Consider the following 13,061-nt stretch of genomic DNA (forward strand, 5'->3'; position numbering starts at 1 on the left):
TCTACCCCCAGCCATGGAAAGGGGAACAGACCACAGTTACTGTGACCACCCCCCTTGTCCCAGGACACAGGGAATCTTCTGCCTGTGCCCTTACCCCTCCCCCTGCCCAATAAATAAAAAGGGGACAAGGATGAACAGGGCCAGGGAGGAGAGGGGAGGAGAGTGCCCCGGGCCCAGGATAATGTCTGTGCTGCAGGGGAGCTGGGGGAGAATAAATAGACCATGGATCCCATGGTGGGGTGAGGAAGGACCTCGCGCTGGCACAAGGTGGGGCAGGCGAGGGGCTGCGTCCCCTTGCCCTAGGCTGGGAGTGGGGGGTGGGAACCTGCCTGCAGTCTGGAGCCCAGCTTTGTGGGGCAGGGCAGTCCCCGATGGCCACTTCCTGATCAAGCGCACCCTGGTCCAGTCCTGCCAGGAGGGCCTGAGAATTCTGTTGCCAGGACCACCATCTCTCCTCTCCCCCCAGAGGAAACTGCCCATGCTGGGCCAGGCAGGGAGCCCTCCAAGCCCCCACTGGCAAGGCCAGGAGCAGGTGTGTATCTCTCTAGGCCCCTGGGCAGGAGGGAGGGTGGAGGGACTGATAGCTCTGGGTTTAGCTCCTCCCCTTCTGGGGATCTTTAGCTCTGACCTCCACCAGTGACCTGGGGTGTAAGCCGCTGGAGCGGGGCCTCTTTGGCCCCCTGGGTCCCCTGTAACCGGCGTAGCCGTAGCTCCTCCAGGCCTTGCCACAGCTCCTGACGTTCCCGGGCCTTCTGCTGCTCCCTGGGGAGAGAGGGAGAGGCAGTTCCCTTCCTGGAGCTCCAGCTGCAATCTAACTCCCTCACCACCACCCCACCTGCAAAGAGACTCAGTGGGAATCTTCCACTTGGGGAGAAAACACGGAGGAGAGACGGGTCCCAGCCCATGGTCATGGAGTAGATGGATCAGCCTGGCCCTGAGAGGCCCCGCCTGAAGGGCTGTTATGTTGTTTAGTTGCTAAGTCATGTCCAGCTCTTTTGTGACCCCATGGACTATAGCCCACCAGGCTTCCCTATGCATGGGATTTTCCAGGCAAGAATACTGGAATGGGTAGCTGTTTCCTTCTCCAGGGGATCTATCTGACCCAGGGATCAAACCTGCATCTCCTGCATTGGCAGGCAGATTCTTTACCACTGAGCCACCAGTAACCTCCATACTAGGAGGAAGTACTTGGGAGGATAATTGGAGGATGCAGTGGAAAGCTGGGCACAGATGGCCCAGCACGTGCCAAAACCATAGGGAGAGACTTTCAACATCTGACCAGATGGGATATGGGTTATCCTTTTAGGTTCCCTCCAACCCTTAGGAGCTGGTCCTTTTCCTGCGTTTCCCCCCCTCTCCCTCCATGCCCAGCCTCTCAGCACTCACTGCTGCTTTTCCAGCTTGTAGGAGGCCGTGAGCTCATCAAACAGCTTCCCATTCATCTCCATGAAGGTCTTGAGCACATTGTAGATCAGAGACACAATGGTTCTTGGCAGGGACAAGGACGAGGTGAGAGATGAGAGCAATTTCAGTTGGGTCCCACCTCCCACTCCAGCATTCTGCCTATCTCTGTGTCCCAAACACAGCTTGCAGCCCTGAACACCACAAGCACTACCCTTCTCCTTCCCCTTTCACCACCCCTCCACCACCTTCAGATGCCTTCCCTGATCCTCTCCAGCTAGGAGTAACCCCAGTTCTGGACTGGCTGCCCCTGCCCCAGCCTCTGTGGATCAGGTCAAAGCCTGGGCACTCACTGATTCCAGTGCTCCTTGGAGACTTGGTAGAGGGTCCCAAACACAGCAGGCAGCACAGTGTGGCAATTGTCCTCAATGAGGCTCAGGATATACTCATTGTTCCAGAAATACAGAGCCCGCTCTGCAACCTGGGGCAGCGAGATGGCAGAGTAAGCACCTCAGTGGCTTCCCTGCAGGTGCCTGTCCTGGAATCAGACCCAGCCCCAGACCCAGGGCACGCTGTCCTCCTTATACCCCATCTTCAGGGTTCATCTGACCAACATGGTGAGGTGCAAAGAACACTGGATTTGGAGTCCAGTGCTCAAGTGAATCCTGGCTCCACAACACACTGGCCACATGGCTTTGGGAAAGGCAATTTACCCCTCAGCCTCAGTTTTCAAATCTGTAAATTGAGGCTAATAATAGCTACCTCCATATGGCTGTTATAAGAATTATATGAGGTATTTAGTAAACTGAAGTGCCAGAGTCACTGTGAGGAAAAATTGACAACCACCAGGTTACGGCTTATAAAAACGAAAGTCTGCACACACATGTAGGAGAACACTGGTTACATCCAGCCTGGATGGAGTGGGGAAGCCTTGCTGGTCTCTGTGAGGCCAATGAAATTTAAGGCCACTAAGAAAGGGGGAAAGTGAAGACAACCATCCATCCCATTCATGGACACTTGGTAAACATCCATTTCAGGTTACCAGATGTTCTCCTCTCCACCCAGGCGGCCCATTCTACAGATAAGGAAGCTTAATCCAACTCAGAGTGGTGAAGTGATTTGCTCAAATCTCCTCAGCCACTGGGAGGTCTCCTGACCCTGAGTCCAGCATCTCCACATTATCAGACCCAGGAAGGTCCAGAGGAGAAACTGAGGGCAGAGGAAGCTGTGTGAGGTCAACCTGCCAACCTTCCAGTCCATACCCTGGCTCTCACCCCACCTGTCCCCACCTGTACCTGGAAGTGAGGGCTGGACACACAGCGGGCCACCTGCTTGAAGAGGGGCTCCTGGATCTTCACGAACTGCGAGGGCTCGATAACATCCAGAATCTCCTCCATCTCCCCCAGAAACATCACCTGGGGTGGGGGCAGGGACACAGGGGCGACGGTTCCCATCTCCCCTGACATACACCCAACTGCCTTCGGGAAGCCAAGCCTTCCCAGCCTCCCTGCAGTGGACACCAGAGCCCTCCTTCATACCTCTTTCTGGGTACAGGTTTTTGGCCAGTATTTGAGCAGCCCCCGGATCACCTGTGGGAGTTGAGGCAGAAAGGAGTCAGGCCTGCCAGGACACCAGGTTGCCTCCCCCACCAGAGGTACTTGAGGGCTTCCCTGGTGGCTCAGTGGTAAAGAATCCACCTGCAATGCAGGAGACGCACAAGACGTGGGTTCAATCCCTGGGTTGGGAAGATCCCTTGGAGGAGGGCACAACAACCCACTCCAGTATTCTTGCCTGGAGAATCCCAAGCACAGAGGAGCCTGGTGAGCTACAGTCTATAGGGCCACAAAGAGTCGGACAAGACTGAAGGAATTTAGCACACACACCAGAGGTACTCACATGCTCTGTCAGGGTTGCATCCTTCTCCAGGAACTGCACCACACAGTACGCCAGCTGCAAGGGAGAGGGGGTAGGGTGGTGGAGGGGTAGGCAGAGAGAAGGAGGACAGGGGTCAGGAGAGGACACCAGATATTTGCTCATTTACTCTTCACTCATTCACCAAGCATTTACGGACCACCTAGGAGATACCAGGCACCGTGTTTGATGTGTAGGGACACAATAATGACCCTACAGGGGAAATATTCAGCAAACCAATCCTTAAAAATTTTATAAAAGGTTCCATAACCACAATCTGTATCATGATCTACGGGAATATAGAAAGAGGAGAGCCTAAGCCTGCCCAGAGCAAGTTAAGAGGGAGGGGGCTGGGAAGCCTTCAGAGAGCTGATGTCTTAAGACCGGCCTGAAAGGATCGTGGGGATTCTCTAAGGTAGACGGAAGAGAATTAGTCAAGAAAAAGGTGAGAGAGGATCCCATGAGTTCATGTTTTCGAGTGCCTGGAGTCAGAGTGTCAGGCTGACCCTGCCAGTCGGTGGCTGCCCTGACCCTCAGGCCCTCTCCACTATGGCCGGGCCAGGCCTGGGCCTCACCTGGGCATGGAAGACAGACAACGACTTGACAGAGTGCAGGGGGATCAGGACTCGAACCAGGAACTGCTTGTGCTCTGTCTTCAGGGGCAAGGCAAAGCCATTGATGATGCTGAGGAGGGGACACAAGAGATGCAGAGGGCTGGGGTGACTGGGCCTCCGTCCCTCCTCCCAGAGTCCTCCAGATGCTCCAGCTGAGGCCCAGAGAGAGTCACCTTCCTAAGATCTCCAGCAGCTCAGCAACGCCGTTGAAATGCTCGAATTCATAGATGAACCTTTGAGAGGAAGAGAAGGATGCACAAGAGTTCAAGGCAATTGGAGCAGGCCCAACCCTCCTCTCAACCACCCTGCCTACCCACCCCAGCCCTGCACATTAACTCAGAGGCTGTGCTCTCTTCCCCAGACACCAAACCAGGCCCACTGAGATCCACACCCACTTCTATATCACCCTCTCAGCCCAGCCACCACTGCTACTCTGGGTCCCTGCTCAAACCTCTCTTCTGTGAAGCATTGTCTGCCAGACCTTAACTCTCATTACCTGGTCCCATCCAGTCCACAGGCACTCAGCCTGAATCCTTCACTCTTCATGCCAATCAACCGAAAGAATGACAGAGTGTCTATTCTGGGCTATGTATTTCTCAAAACTATCCCAAGAGGTAGAGCTTATTAGATCCATTACACAAATGAAGAAATCAGGGCTCAGCAGCTCAGTCACACTTGCCCTAAAATTAATAAGCAAGGGATCTAATACCCTGAGCTCCTGGAGGACAGGGATCATTCCTCACCTATTTCGTAGCTAATAACAATAAGAGCTAAGGTTTCAGAGTTCTAGCCTTCGTCCAGGAGCTATAGTGAGCGAAGGCATTGCCTCATTTCATCTTGACAACTCTGTGTTAGTATAGTTATCATTCCCATTATAGAGACGAGGAAGCTAGGACAAAGCTTAAATATTTTGCCCAAATTCACCCAAATAGTTGAACCAAACTTAAACACAGGCCATCGAGCTCAAGAGCCAGTCTCAACTAAAAGGCCATATGGGCCTCTGATGCCAAGTAGGCATTGGTGCTCAATACATATTTACAGTAAGAATCTCTTTCTTTGGGTCCTATGGCCTGGTACAACAGAGATCAAAAGATTTAGATCCTAGACCCCCTGAACTGACCTAGTCCCTGAAAACCATTTCATCTCTCAGCCTGTATTTTCTCATCTGTAAAACGGAAATAAATACCTTTCTCTGTTGATCTCACAGGATTTGTATAAGCAGTACTACTGGCAGCAGTACATGCTGCCAAGAAAAAACTCAATAAACCATAGTTCTACAGGGTCCCCTAGCCCAGAAGCCTTTGCCTCTGTCTTCTTCTTCCTACAGCTCTCCCCGCTCCCTCCAGCAGTTTCAGCAGGGCAGGCAGCAGGCACCCACCGGAGGAAGATATGGCTGCACTGTTTGCGGATGTAGGCCCGGAGCCCCAGGAACTTGCCGTAGACCCGGTGCAAGATGGTCTTGAGGTACTCACGCTCCCGGGGGTCCTCACTATCAAACAGCTCCAGGAGCTGTGGGAGCCGGGATCAGGGGTTAGGAAAGAGACCAAGCCAGGCTACTCCCATCCTATCCCCATGCCCCCAACAGAGAGCCTGCCCCTGCCCCATGATACCACCCAGCCTGGGTTCCCCACTTCACCATCAAGACAAACTTTTGATCCACATATCTCTTGGCCACAGAGGGCTGGAAGTCTGGGCTCTCCAAGAAACGCAGGAAAAACTCATATACCAGCTGAAGGAGGGGACAGACGACACGGTGAGTTCAGGAACTGCCTCCCCCTTCATCCTGCCCTGTGGCCCTCAGCCAACAGTCCAGGATCTCAGGAGACCCTCTACCCCCTCCTCGGGTCTCTTCTGAAACTCATATCCCTGTCTTCCCCAGCCCTCCTACCTGAAGATGTGGCCATGAAGGCTCAAGATTGGGCTCATCCTCTTCAGGGTCAAATTCAGGGTTCTCACTGGGCGGCAGCGTCCGAAAGATATTCACTGAGATCTGAGGGGCAGGTCAGGGTTCTTTAAGGAAGAACCCTCTGAGGCAGAAGCTAGGACATCCCTCATCCAAAGTCTAACGGGCCTCAGTACCTGCCTCAGCAAGCAGTTCCCTCCTTTGCAATCACTGCCTGAACATCTAGTTCATGGAAGACCTGGGCTTGCAGTTGGGGACTGAGGGGCAGATGAGACACATCCCCACCCTCTAGCAGGTGCAGTCCAGCAGGGAAGATGAGATGGAAAATGGTAAGGTCGACGGACCTTCTAAGCAGCGGAAGGGAGATTTCTAGTTTGAATACTGAGAGAGGCTTCATGGAAGAAGCAGCAGATGAGCCAGGCCATGGCACAAGGAAGGCCCACCAGGCCTCAGGAGAGCGCAAGCAAAAGGGCAGGGTGGGACAAGTCCAGGAGGCACTGAGGGACCTACACTGGCAGGGTGCTGGGCAGGAGTGGGGCTGGGAGACGGGTCAGGCGGGAGACACGGGCCCTAAGGCCAAGCCAAAGGGCATGGGTTTATTCTCTGCCCGGGAGCTCCGCGGGCAGGCAGTAGGGTTCCCATGCGCACCAAGGTGCTCACCATGCGGATGATGTCTGGGTAGACAGGCTCAATTAGGACCCCCCGGGTGCTCCCCACGCACTCCACCAGCTCATTGAGTGCCGCCCGCTTCACCTCCTTCCCCTTCAGGTCGGCCACACAGTCCAAGAAGTCAAACATCACCCCACACTGGGCCAGCTTCCGGCTCAGCAGTTCATGCAGCTCAGAGGCTGGCACATCTGGGGAGGGAGGAGGGGTCTGAGCCTGGGCCCCAGCTGCTGCAGCTCTGGGCAGGGGTGAGCCTTCCTAATCCCTAGGGCAGGCTTCTCTGCCCCCATGCCCCATGCTTCTGGGCCATCTCCCACTCCTTGCAGAAAGTAAACCACTTCTGTCCCATCCTCCATTCTTTTGAGGTAAAGGAGCTTCATCTCTTCATCCTAACTGAGGCCCAGAGAACACAACAGCCTGATTGGAAAGCATGGTTACAGACCCTGGACACCTGGGCCTTCCACAGGTGCCCCCAACAGCCATGGCCTCCCTCTCCTAGGTAGCACTCTGTTCTAAGAGCCAGAAGTGGGGAGAAGAGCCAGGACTGGGAGTCTCTCGGGTGCCCTCTGCCTCAGCTAGTGGGGCCCTGTACCCAGAGCTGGGGGGACAACACCACAATTGCAGGGAGCCATGCTGAGCACCTGCTCCAGGACCCTGGCAGCAGCCAGGCTGCTAGTGGCTTCCTGGAACCCAGGCTGTAGGCCCCACCCTTAGCCCTGGTCTACCCCCCAGGGTGGCACCACCTCCAGATGCCCCACCTCCAAGGATGACAGGCCAGTCAGGCCATGCGTCAGCACAGAGAGCGAGAGGGCTGGGGGGTGGGGGTCAGCTCAGGTGGTGGAGTCCCTTGCTCGGAAGGGGCCATCCAGACTCCGTCGGATCACAGCTGCCAGCTGCTTCTCACTCCCCCACCCCCAAGGCTCACTGGCCCACTCCAGGACTCAGGTCCCCTCGCGGCCAGCAGCCGGGCTCACCTTTGAGCAGGGGCAGTGGAGTGAGTTCTTGCTGGTTGCTCTGATAGCGGAACTGAGAGGAGCTGTGGGACCGCCGGGGCCGGGCCCTGCGGAGGGAACGGCGGGAGAAGCCGTCCACCTTGTCGGGTGGGGGCACAGGGGACAGCCCCGGGGAAGAGGGGCTGGTGGGGGTACTCGCTGGGGGCAGCTTCGTCTCCATGGCGGCTAGGCGGTGGGTCAAGCCTTCAGAGCCCCTGAGGTTCCCTCTGGGGCTGCAGGATGCTTTATGAGGCTGGGTTGACTAACTTGGGCCCATCCTGTGCGCTGCGGGAGGTGAGGGGGATGGGGTGGGCACAACCACAGTCCTGGGCCCCCCCCAGGACCTTTGGCAACTGCCCAGTCCTGGGGGGCAAGCACAGTAGACAGGAGGATGGCTCAGGTTTCAGGTCCTTCCTGAGGGTCCGAAGAGTCCAGCTAGGGTTCCCAGCCTGGCTCTTTTGAAAAAGAAGTCAGGGCAGAGAGGCCGGCAAGAAAGAGACAGAGAGGCTGTCAGTTCTTTCAGGACAGCCTGTGGGGCTGCCGCTGACAGCCTGTCTTCCTGCCCTCCGACCCTGGCCCAGACCCTAAAGGAGGTGCAGGTGCCTCCCTTCTCCCAGACATAAAGGCCCCAGGCTCTAAAACAACCCCCTCAAAATAGGGCCTCTCCCCCAAGCCAGACCCTATCTAGAATGGGGACCTTGGCCCTCATCCCTGGCCCCTAACAGAATGGGGACCCCGTTCCTGCTCCACTAATCAGGGTCACCAGGGACTCTTCCAGGATTGGGGGCCCTATCCCCATGCCACCCCCCTCCTACAACCCGGCGCCCTCCCCAAACTCAGTTTCTCCTTCCTCACCCCCAAATCTCATCTGCCTCCCAATGGGGGCACACTCACTTCTCTGACGCTCAGACTTAGGTCACGGGCCCTCCAGGGGCTGCCTGTGGGGAGGGGAGCAGCTGCTCAGGGCTCCTTCGCAGCGGTCCGGTTCGGGGCGCTGGCGCTGGGCGGCGGCGCTCCTGGGTTCTCTCTCCGGCTCCGGGGGGGCCGGAGCATGCCCCCAACTCAGCCCCGAGTCGGGGCGCGGGCGCCCGGCGGGCTCCGGGCTGGCCGGGGCAGCGCGCAGACCTCTCCTCAAGTCGCGGGATCCGACCCGCGCGGCACCGCGGGAGCCCCGGCTCTGTGCGCACCGGCACCCGCCGCCCAGCTTCTCACGATGACATCAAGTCACCTCCCCCAGTCGGCCCGCACATCCCCGCGGGTTTGGGGGGCGGGGGCGGGGGGCTGCGTCAGGAAGTTCCCACCGGGGGCAGCTGGGAGATGTAGTCCCTGCACCAATTAAAGCGGCTGCCTGACTGAAGGGGTAATCCCTGCGGGCACCCGGGGACAAGACTGAAGCAGAGTGGGACGGGGTCCACCTGGGGCTGGGCTCCTGGGCTCTGGAAGGGAATGTATACGGAGAGAGGAAGACTCAGGAGTCTGCACCAGGAAGCTGGGGGCAAGAGGCCCAATCCTCTGTCACACCCAAAGATTTGCCCTGCTCCATCTGTGCCCCAGGCATTCAACCCACAAGGGAATGTCACTCTCACTCCAGACTGGCTGGACACTTTTTAAAACCCCAGTAGAAAATGGCACTGGACTGGTTAATAGTCTGCAGTGAGTCAGTGCCTGCTGGGAGGGGTGTGGTACCCCCCAAGGCTGCTGGGAAATGAAGTCCTTCCTCAGCCTGCAGTCCCCCTCCCCTCCCTTGCTGTCTAAGGTGACATCATGGTCTGGATTTAAAGGGCCAGCCTAGGAGTGGCAAAGCATCAGAGCTGGAGATGCTCCCTAATGCTGCCACACCACCCCAGCAAGCTAGCCTCTCTGGATGGAACTCCCAGCCTCTCTGGGACCTAAGATGTGCTCTTGGGGTCTCTTGTTCAAAACCCTGCTGCAGGGACTCCAAGGCACAGGTGGAATTCCAGGAGTTTGGCATTCCTGCCAAAAGTTCCCAGTTTGTAGTCCTGGGCCCCTTTCCTAGCACCCTGGACCCCAACACCCTTCATTCTCCTGGACTCCATCCCCTACCCTATACTGTGAAATCTCCACCCAGAAGTTCCTCCCAAATGAACAACTAGTCCATGGAGCACCAAGAATGGGCAATGGAACCTGGCGATGAAGTCAGGGAGGGGCTGGGGTCCTTTTCAGAGTCTTCCTCACCCTACCCTAGGCCTTGTTGGCCACTCTGCTGCCTTGGAACCACCCAGCCACCTTGCCTGCTGCAGACGGAGCCTGGGTGCCCAAAGGGTGCCCACCTACCGGAGCAATAAAAAGCAAATGCCGCAGTTTAGCCAGGCTGAGATCCAGGGCAGAATCCTTTGCTCGGTAGGTCTTGTCTGTCTGGCCCTTGTGGCCTCATCTCTCAAATAGAAGCCCATACTTTCCCCCTTGCCCACCTCCCAGGCTCAGGGGATGAAGCTTCTCCAACACCCCTACAGAAAAAGCTGGGGAAGGGGAGGCCCACCAAGCCTTCTACAACCAGATGAGGACCCTGAGGAGTGGAGAGGAGAAGTGCTTTGCCCAAGGTTACATATCCTGCCATCGAAATCCGGGACTCCCACCTCCCAGCCTAAGTCAGGAGCACATGAGCTCCAGACCCCCAGCCGAGGTCCCGGGCCCAGTGCTCTGGACTCTGAGGGTCTCCAGGCCAGAGTGGCCATGGAAGGTTGGTGCTTTGTACAACCCTCAGATTGAGGACTGGGGCACTGAAGAGCAGAAGACACACATAAGATTTCCTGCAAGAAATAGCCTTTGAACTGCATTTCAAAATAGACACAATATCACATGGCTATTGGAGAGGTGAAGAAGACTTTAAAAATAATTTTTAAATATTTATTTTCGGTTGTTCTGGGTCTTCATTGCTGTGCAGGCTTTTATTTAGTTGTTGCAAGCAGGGACTACTCTCTATTAATAGTTTAAGTGCAAGGGCTTCTTATTGTGGTGGCTTCTCTTGTTGTGGAGCACGGACTCTAGAGCAAGGGCTTCAGTAGTTGTGGCACACACACGGGCTCAGCGGTTGTGGCTTCCAGGCTCTAGAGCACAGGCTCGATAGTTGTGGCATACAGGGCTTAGTTGCTCCAAGGCCTGTGAAACCTTCCTGAATCAGGGATTGAACTGATGTCTCCTGCATTGGCAGGGAGTTTCTTTAGCACTGAGCCACCAGGGAAGCCTGAAAATTATTTTTTAAATCATTTTTACTGAGATATCATTGCTGCTGCTGCTGCTGCTGCTAAGTCGCTTCAGTCGTGTCCGACTCTGTGTGACCCCATGGACGGTAGCCCACCAGGCTCCCCCATCCCTGGGATTCTCCAGGCAAGAACACTGGAATGGGTTGCCATTTCCTTCTCCAATGCATGAAAGTGAAAGTGAAGTCACTCAGTTGTGTCCGACTCTTAGTGAAGCCATGGACTGCAGCCCACCAGGCTCCTCCGTCCATGGGATTTTCCAGGCAAGAGTACTGGAGTGGGGTGCCATTGCCTTCTCTGAGATATCATTAACACACCACAAAACTCACTCATTTTGGTGTTGCTGTTTAACGAGTATAGAATATCAGTTTTGCAAGATGAAAGGTTCACGATGGTGTGATCACTCACCTAGAGCCAGACATCTTGGAGTGTGAAATCAAATGGGCCTTAGGAAGCATTACTATGAACAAAGCTAGTGGAGGTGATGGAATTCCAGCTGAGCTATTTCAAATCCTAAAAGATGATGCTGTTAAAGTACTGCACTCAATATGTCAGCAGATTTGGAAAACTCAGCAGTGGCCACAGGACTGGAAAAGGTCAGTTTTCATTCCAGTCCCAAAGAAGGGCAATGCAAAAGAATGTTCACACTACCACACAATTGTTCTCATTTCACATCCCAGCAAGGTAACGCTCAAAATCCTTCAAGTTAGGCTTCAACAGTGTGTGAACTGAGACCTTCCAGATGTTCAAGGTGGATTTAGAAAAGGCAGAGGAACCAGAGATCTTCCTGTTTCCAACATCCGTTGGATCATAGAGAAAGCAAGAGAATTCCAGAAACACATCTGCTTCATTGACTACACTGAAGTCTTTGACTGTGTGGATCACAACAAACTATAGGAAATTCTTAAAGAGATGGAAATACCAGACCACCTTACCTGCCTCTTGAGAAACCTGTATGCAGGTCAAGAAGCAACAGTTAGAACCAGACATGGAACTACAGACTTAGCTCAAAATTGGGGAAAGAGTATGTCAAGGCTATATGTTGTCACCCTGCTTATTTAACTTACATGCAGAGTACATCAGGCGAAATGCTGGGCTGGAAGAAGCTCAAGCTGGAATCAAAATTGCGAGGAGAGATATCAATAACCTCAGATATTCAAATGCTGCTGCTGCTGCTGCTGCTAAGTTGTATCCAACTCTTTGCGAACCCATAGACAGCAGCCCACCAGGCTCCCCCGTCCCTGGGATTCTCCAGGCAAGAACACTGGAGTGGGTTGCCATTTCCTTCTCCAATGCATGAAAGTGAAAAGTGAAAGTGAAGTCGCTCAGTCATGTCGGACTCTTAGCGACCCCATGGACTGCAGCCCACCAGGTTCCTCCGCCCATGGGATTTTCCAGGCAAGAGTACTGGAGTGGGGTGCTATTGCCTTCTCCGGATATTCAGATGACACCGCCCTAATGGCAGAAAGCAAAGAGGAACTTAAGAGCCTCTTGATAAAGGTGAAAGAGGAGAGTGAAAAAGCTGGCTTAAAACTCCACATTCAAAAAACTAAGATCATGGCATCCAGTCCTATCACTTTGTGGAAAATAGATGGAGAAACAATGGAAACACTGAGTGACTGAACTGACCTGAACTGACACACTCCAGTGTTCTTGCCTGGAGGATTCCATGGACAGAGGAGCCTGATGGGCTATAGTTATGGCTGTGCTGGGCTTTAGTTACTGCCTATGGGCTTTCTCTAGTTGTGGCCAGTGGGGGCTACTCTGCACTGTGGTACCCAGGTTTCTTGTTGCAGTGGCTTCTCTTGTTGTGGAGCACGGGTTCTAGATGCTTGGGCTTCAGCAATTGGCAGTGCATGGGCTCAGTAACTGTGCTGCACTGGCTTAGTTGCTCTGCGGCGTGTGGGATCTTCCCAGACCAGGGATCCAATCTGAGAAATGGAGTATTTCCTGCCATGTCAGTCAGCAAGGATGTCACAGTCATCAGGATTCCCAGTCTCCAAATGTGAATTCCCGAGCCGTAAGGGCACTCAGTAAAGAGAAAAATACCTGAGACATAACAGCCATCACATTCCAGCCACTCCCCATGCTGAGCACTGAGGAACTCCCCAGATAGCTGAGGTGCACAGGAAAGGGATGATTTCAGTGAGGCCAGATTCTTGCATCTTCCCATACAGAGAAAAGCACTTAATCCCTTTAACTTGGGAACTCTGGTCTTCTTAATTCACAGAAATACTTTTGATGTTCAGACCATCTGCCCTTTGTTGCAAACTTCTATTTAACCTGATTCCCCCCCAACCCAACCCACCCAACCTTCTCAAAACAGCTCTCTCAGGGTCTCCTGAAATGCTGT

General features: G+C 54.6%; 1 protein-coding gene across 2 annotated transcripts; it reads right to left on the minus strand.

Moving 5' to 3' along the window:
* Window positions 1–64: 64 nt before the first annotated feature.
* PPP2R5B (protein phosphatase 2 regulatory subunit B'beta) lies at window positions 65–8,488 on the minus strand. 2 transcript variants are annotated; one of them, XM_068979033.1, is made up of 14 exons: window positions 8,382–8,488; window positions 7,470–7,942; window positions 6,583–6,686; window positions 5,815–5,916; window positions 5,563–5,655; window positions 5,305–5,435; window positions 4,100–4,159; window positions 3,888–3,996; window positions 3,298–3,351; window positions 2,940–2,990; window positions 2,697–2,816; window positions 1,755–1,882; window positions 1,387–1,488; window positions 65–762 (listed from the first exon to the last, which is right to left on the minus strand). In XM_068979033.1, exons 2-14 carry the CDS (start codon window positions 7,666–7,668, stop codon window positions 618–620), a joined length of 1,398 nt encoding a protein of 465 aa, XP_068835134.1. In that variant the 5' UTR covers window positions 7,669–7,942; window positions 8,382–8,488; the 3' UTR covers window positions 65–617. The 2 variants fall into 2 exon arrangements, with proteins under 2 accessions (XP_068835134.1, XP_068835133.1); XM_068979032.1 differs by having other exon boundaries at window positions 6,490–6,686.
* Between the last annotated feature and the right edge of the window lie 4,573 nt (window positions 8,489–13,061).

The sequence above is a fragment of the Capricornis sumatraensis genome, chromosome 8 (genome assembly GCF_032405125.1).
Source record: "Capricornis sumatraensis isolate serow.1 chromosome 8, serow.2, whole genome shotgun sequence".
NCBI lineage: Eukaryota > Metazoa > Chordata > Mammalia > Artiodactyla > Bovidae > Capricornis > Capricornis sumatraensis.

Coding starts and splice junctions, on each gene's coding strand:
- PPP2R5B (XM_068979032.1), bottom strand. CDS start 7,668: ATGGAGACGAAGCTGCCCCCAGCGAGTACCCCCACCAGCCCCTCTTCC. Junction 1,489..1,754: donor TCCAAGGAGCACTGGAATCA/GTGAGTGCCCAG, acceptor GTCCCTGCCAAG/AACCATTGTGTCTCTGATCT. Junction 763..1,386: donor TACAAGCTGGAAAAGCAGCA/GTGAGTGCTGAG, acceptor CTCTCTCCCCAG/GGAGCAGCAGAAGGCCCGGG.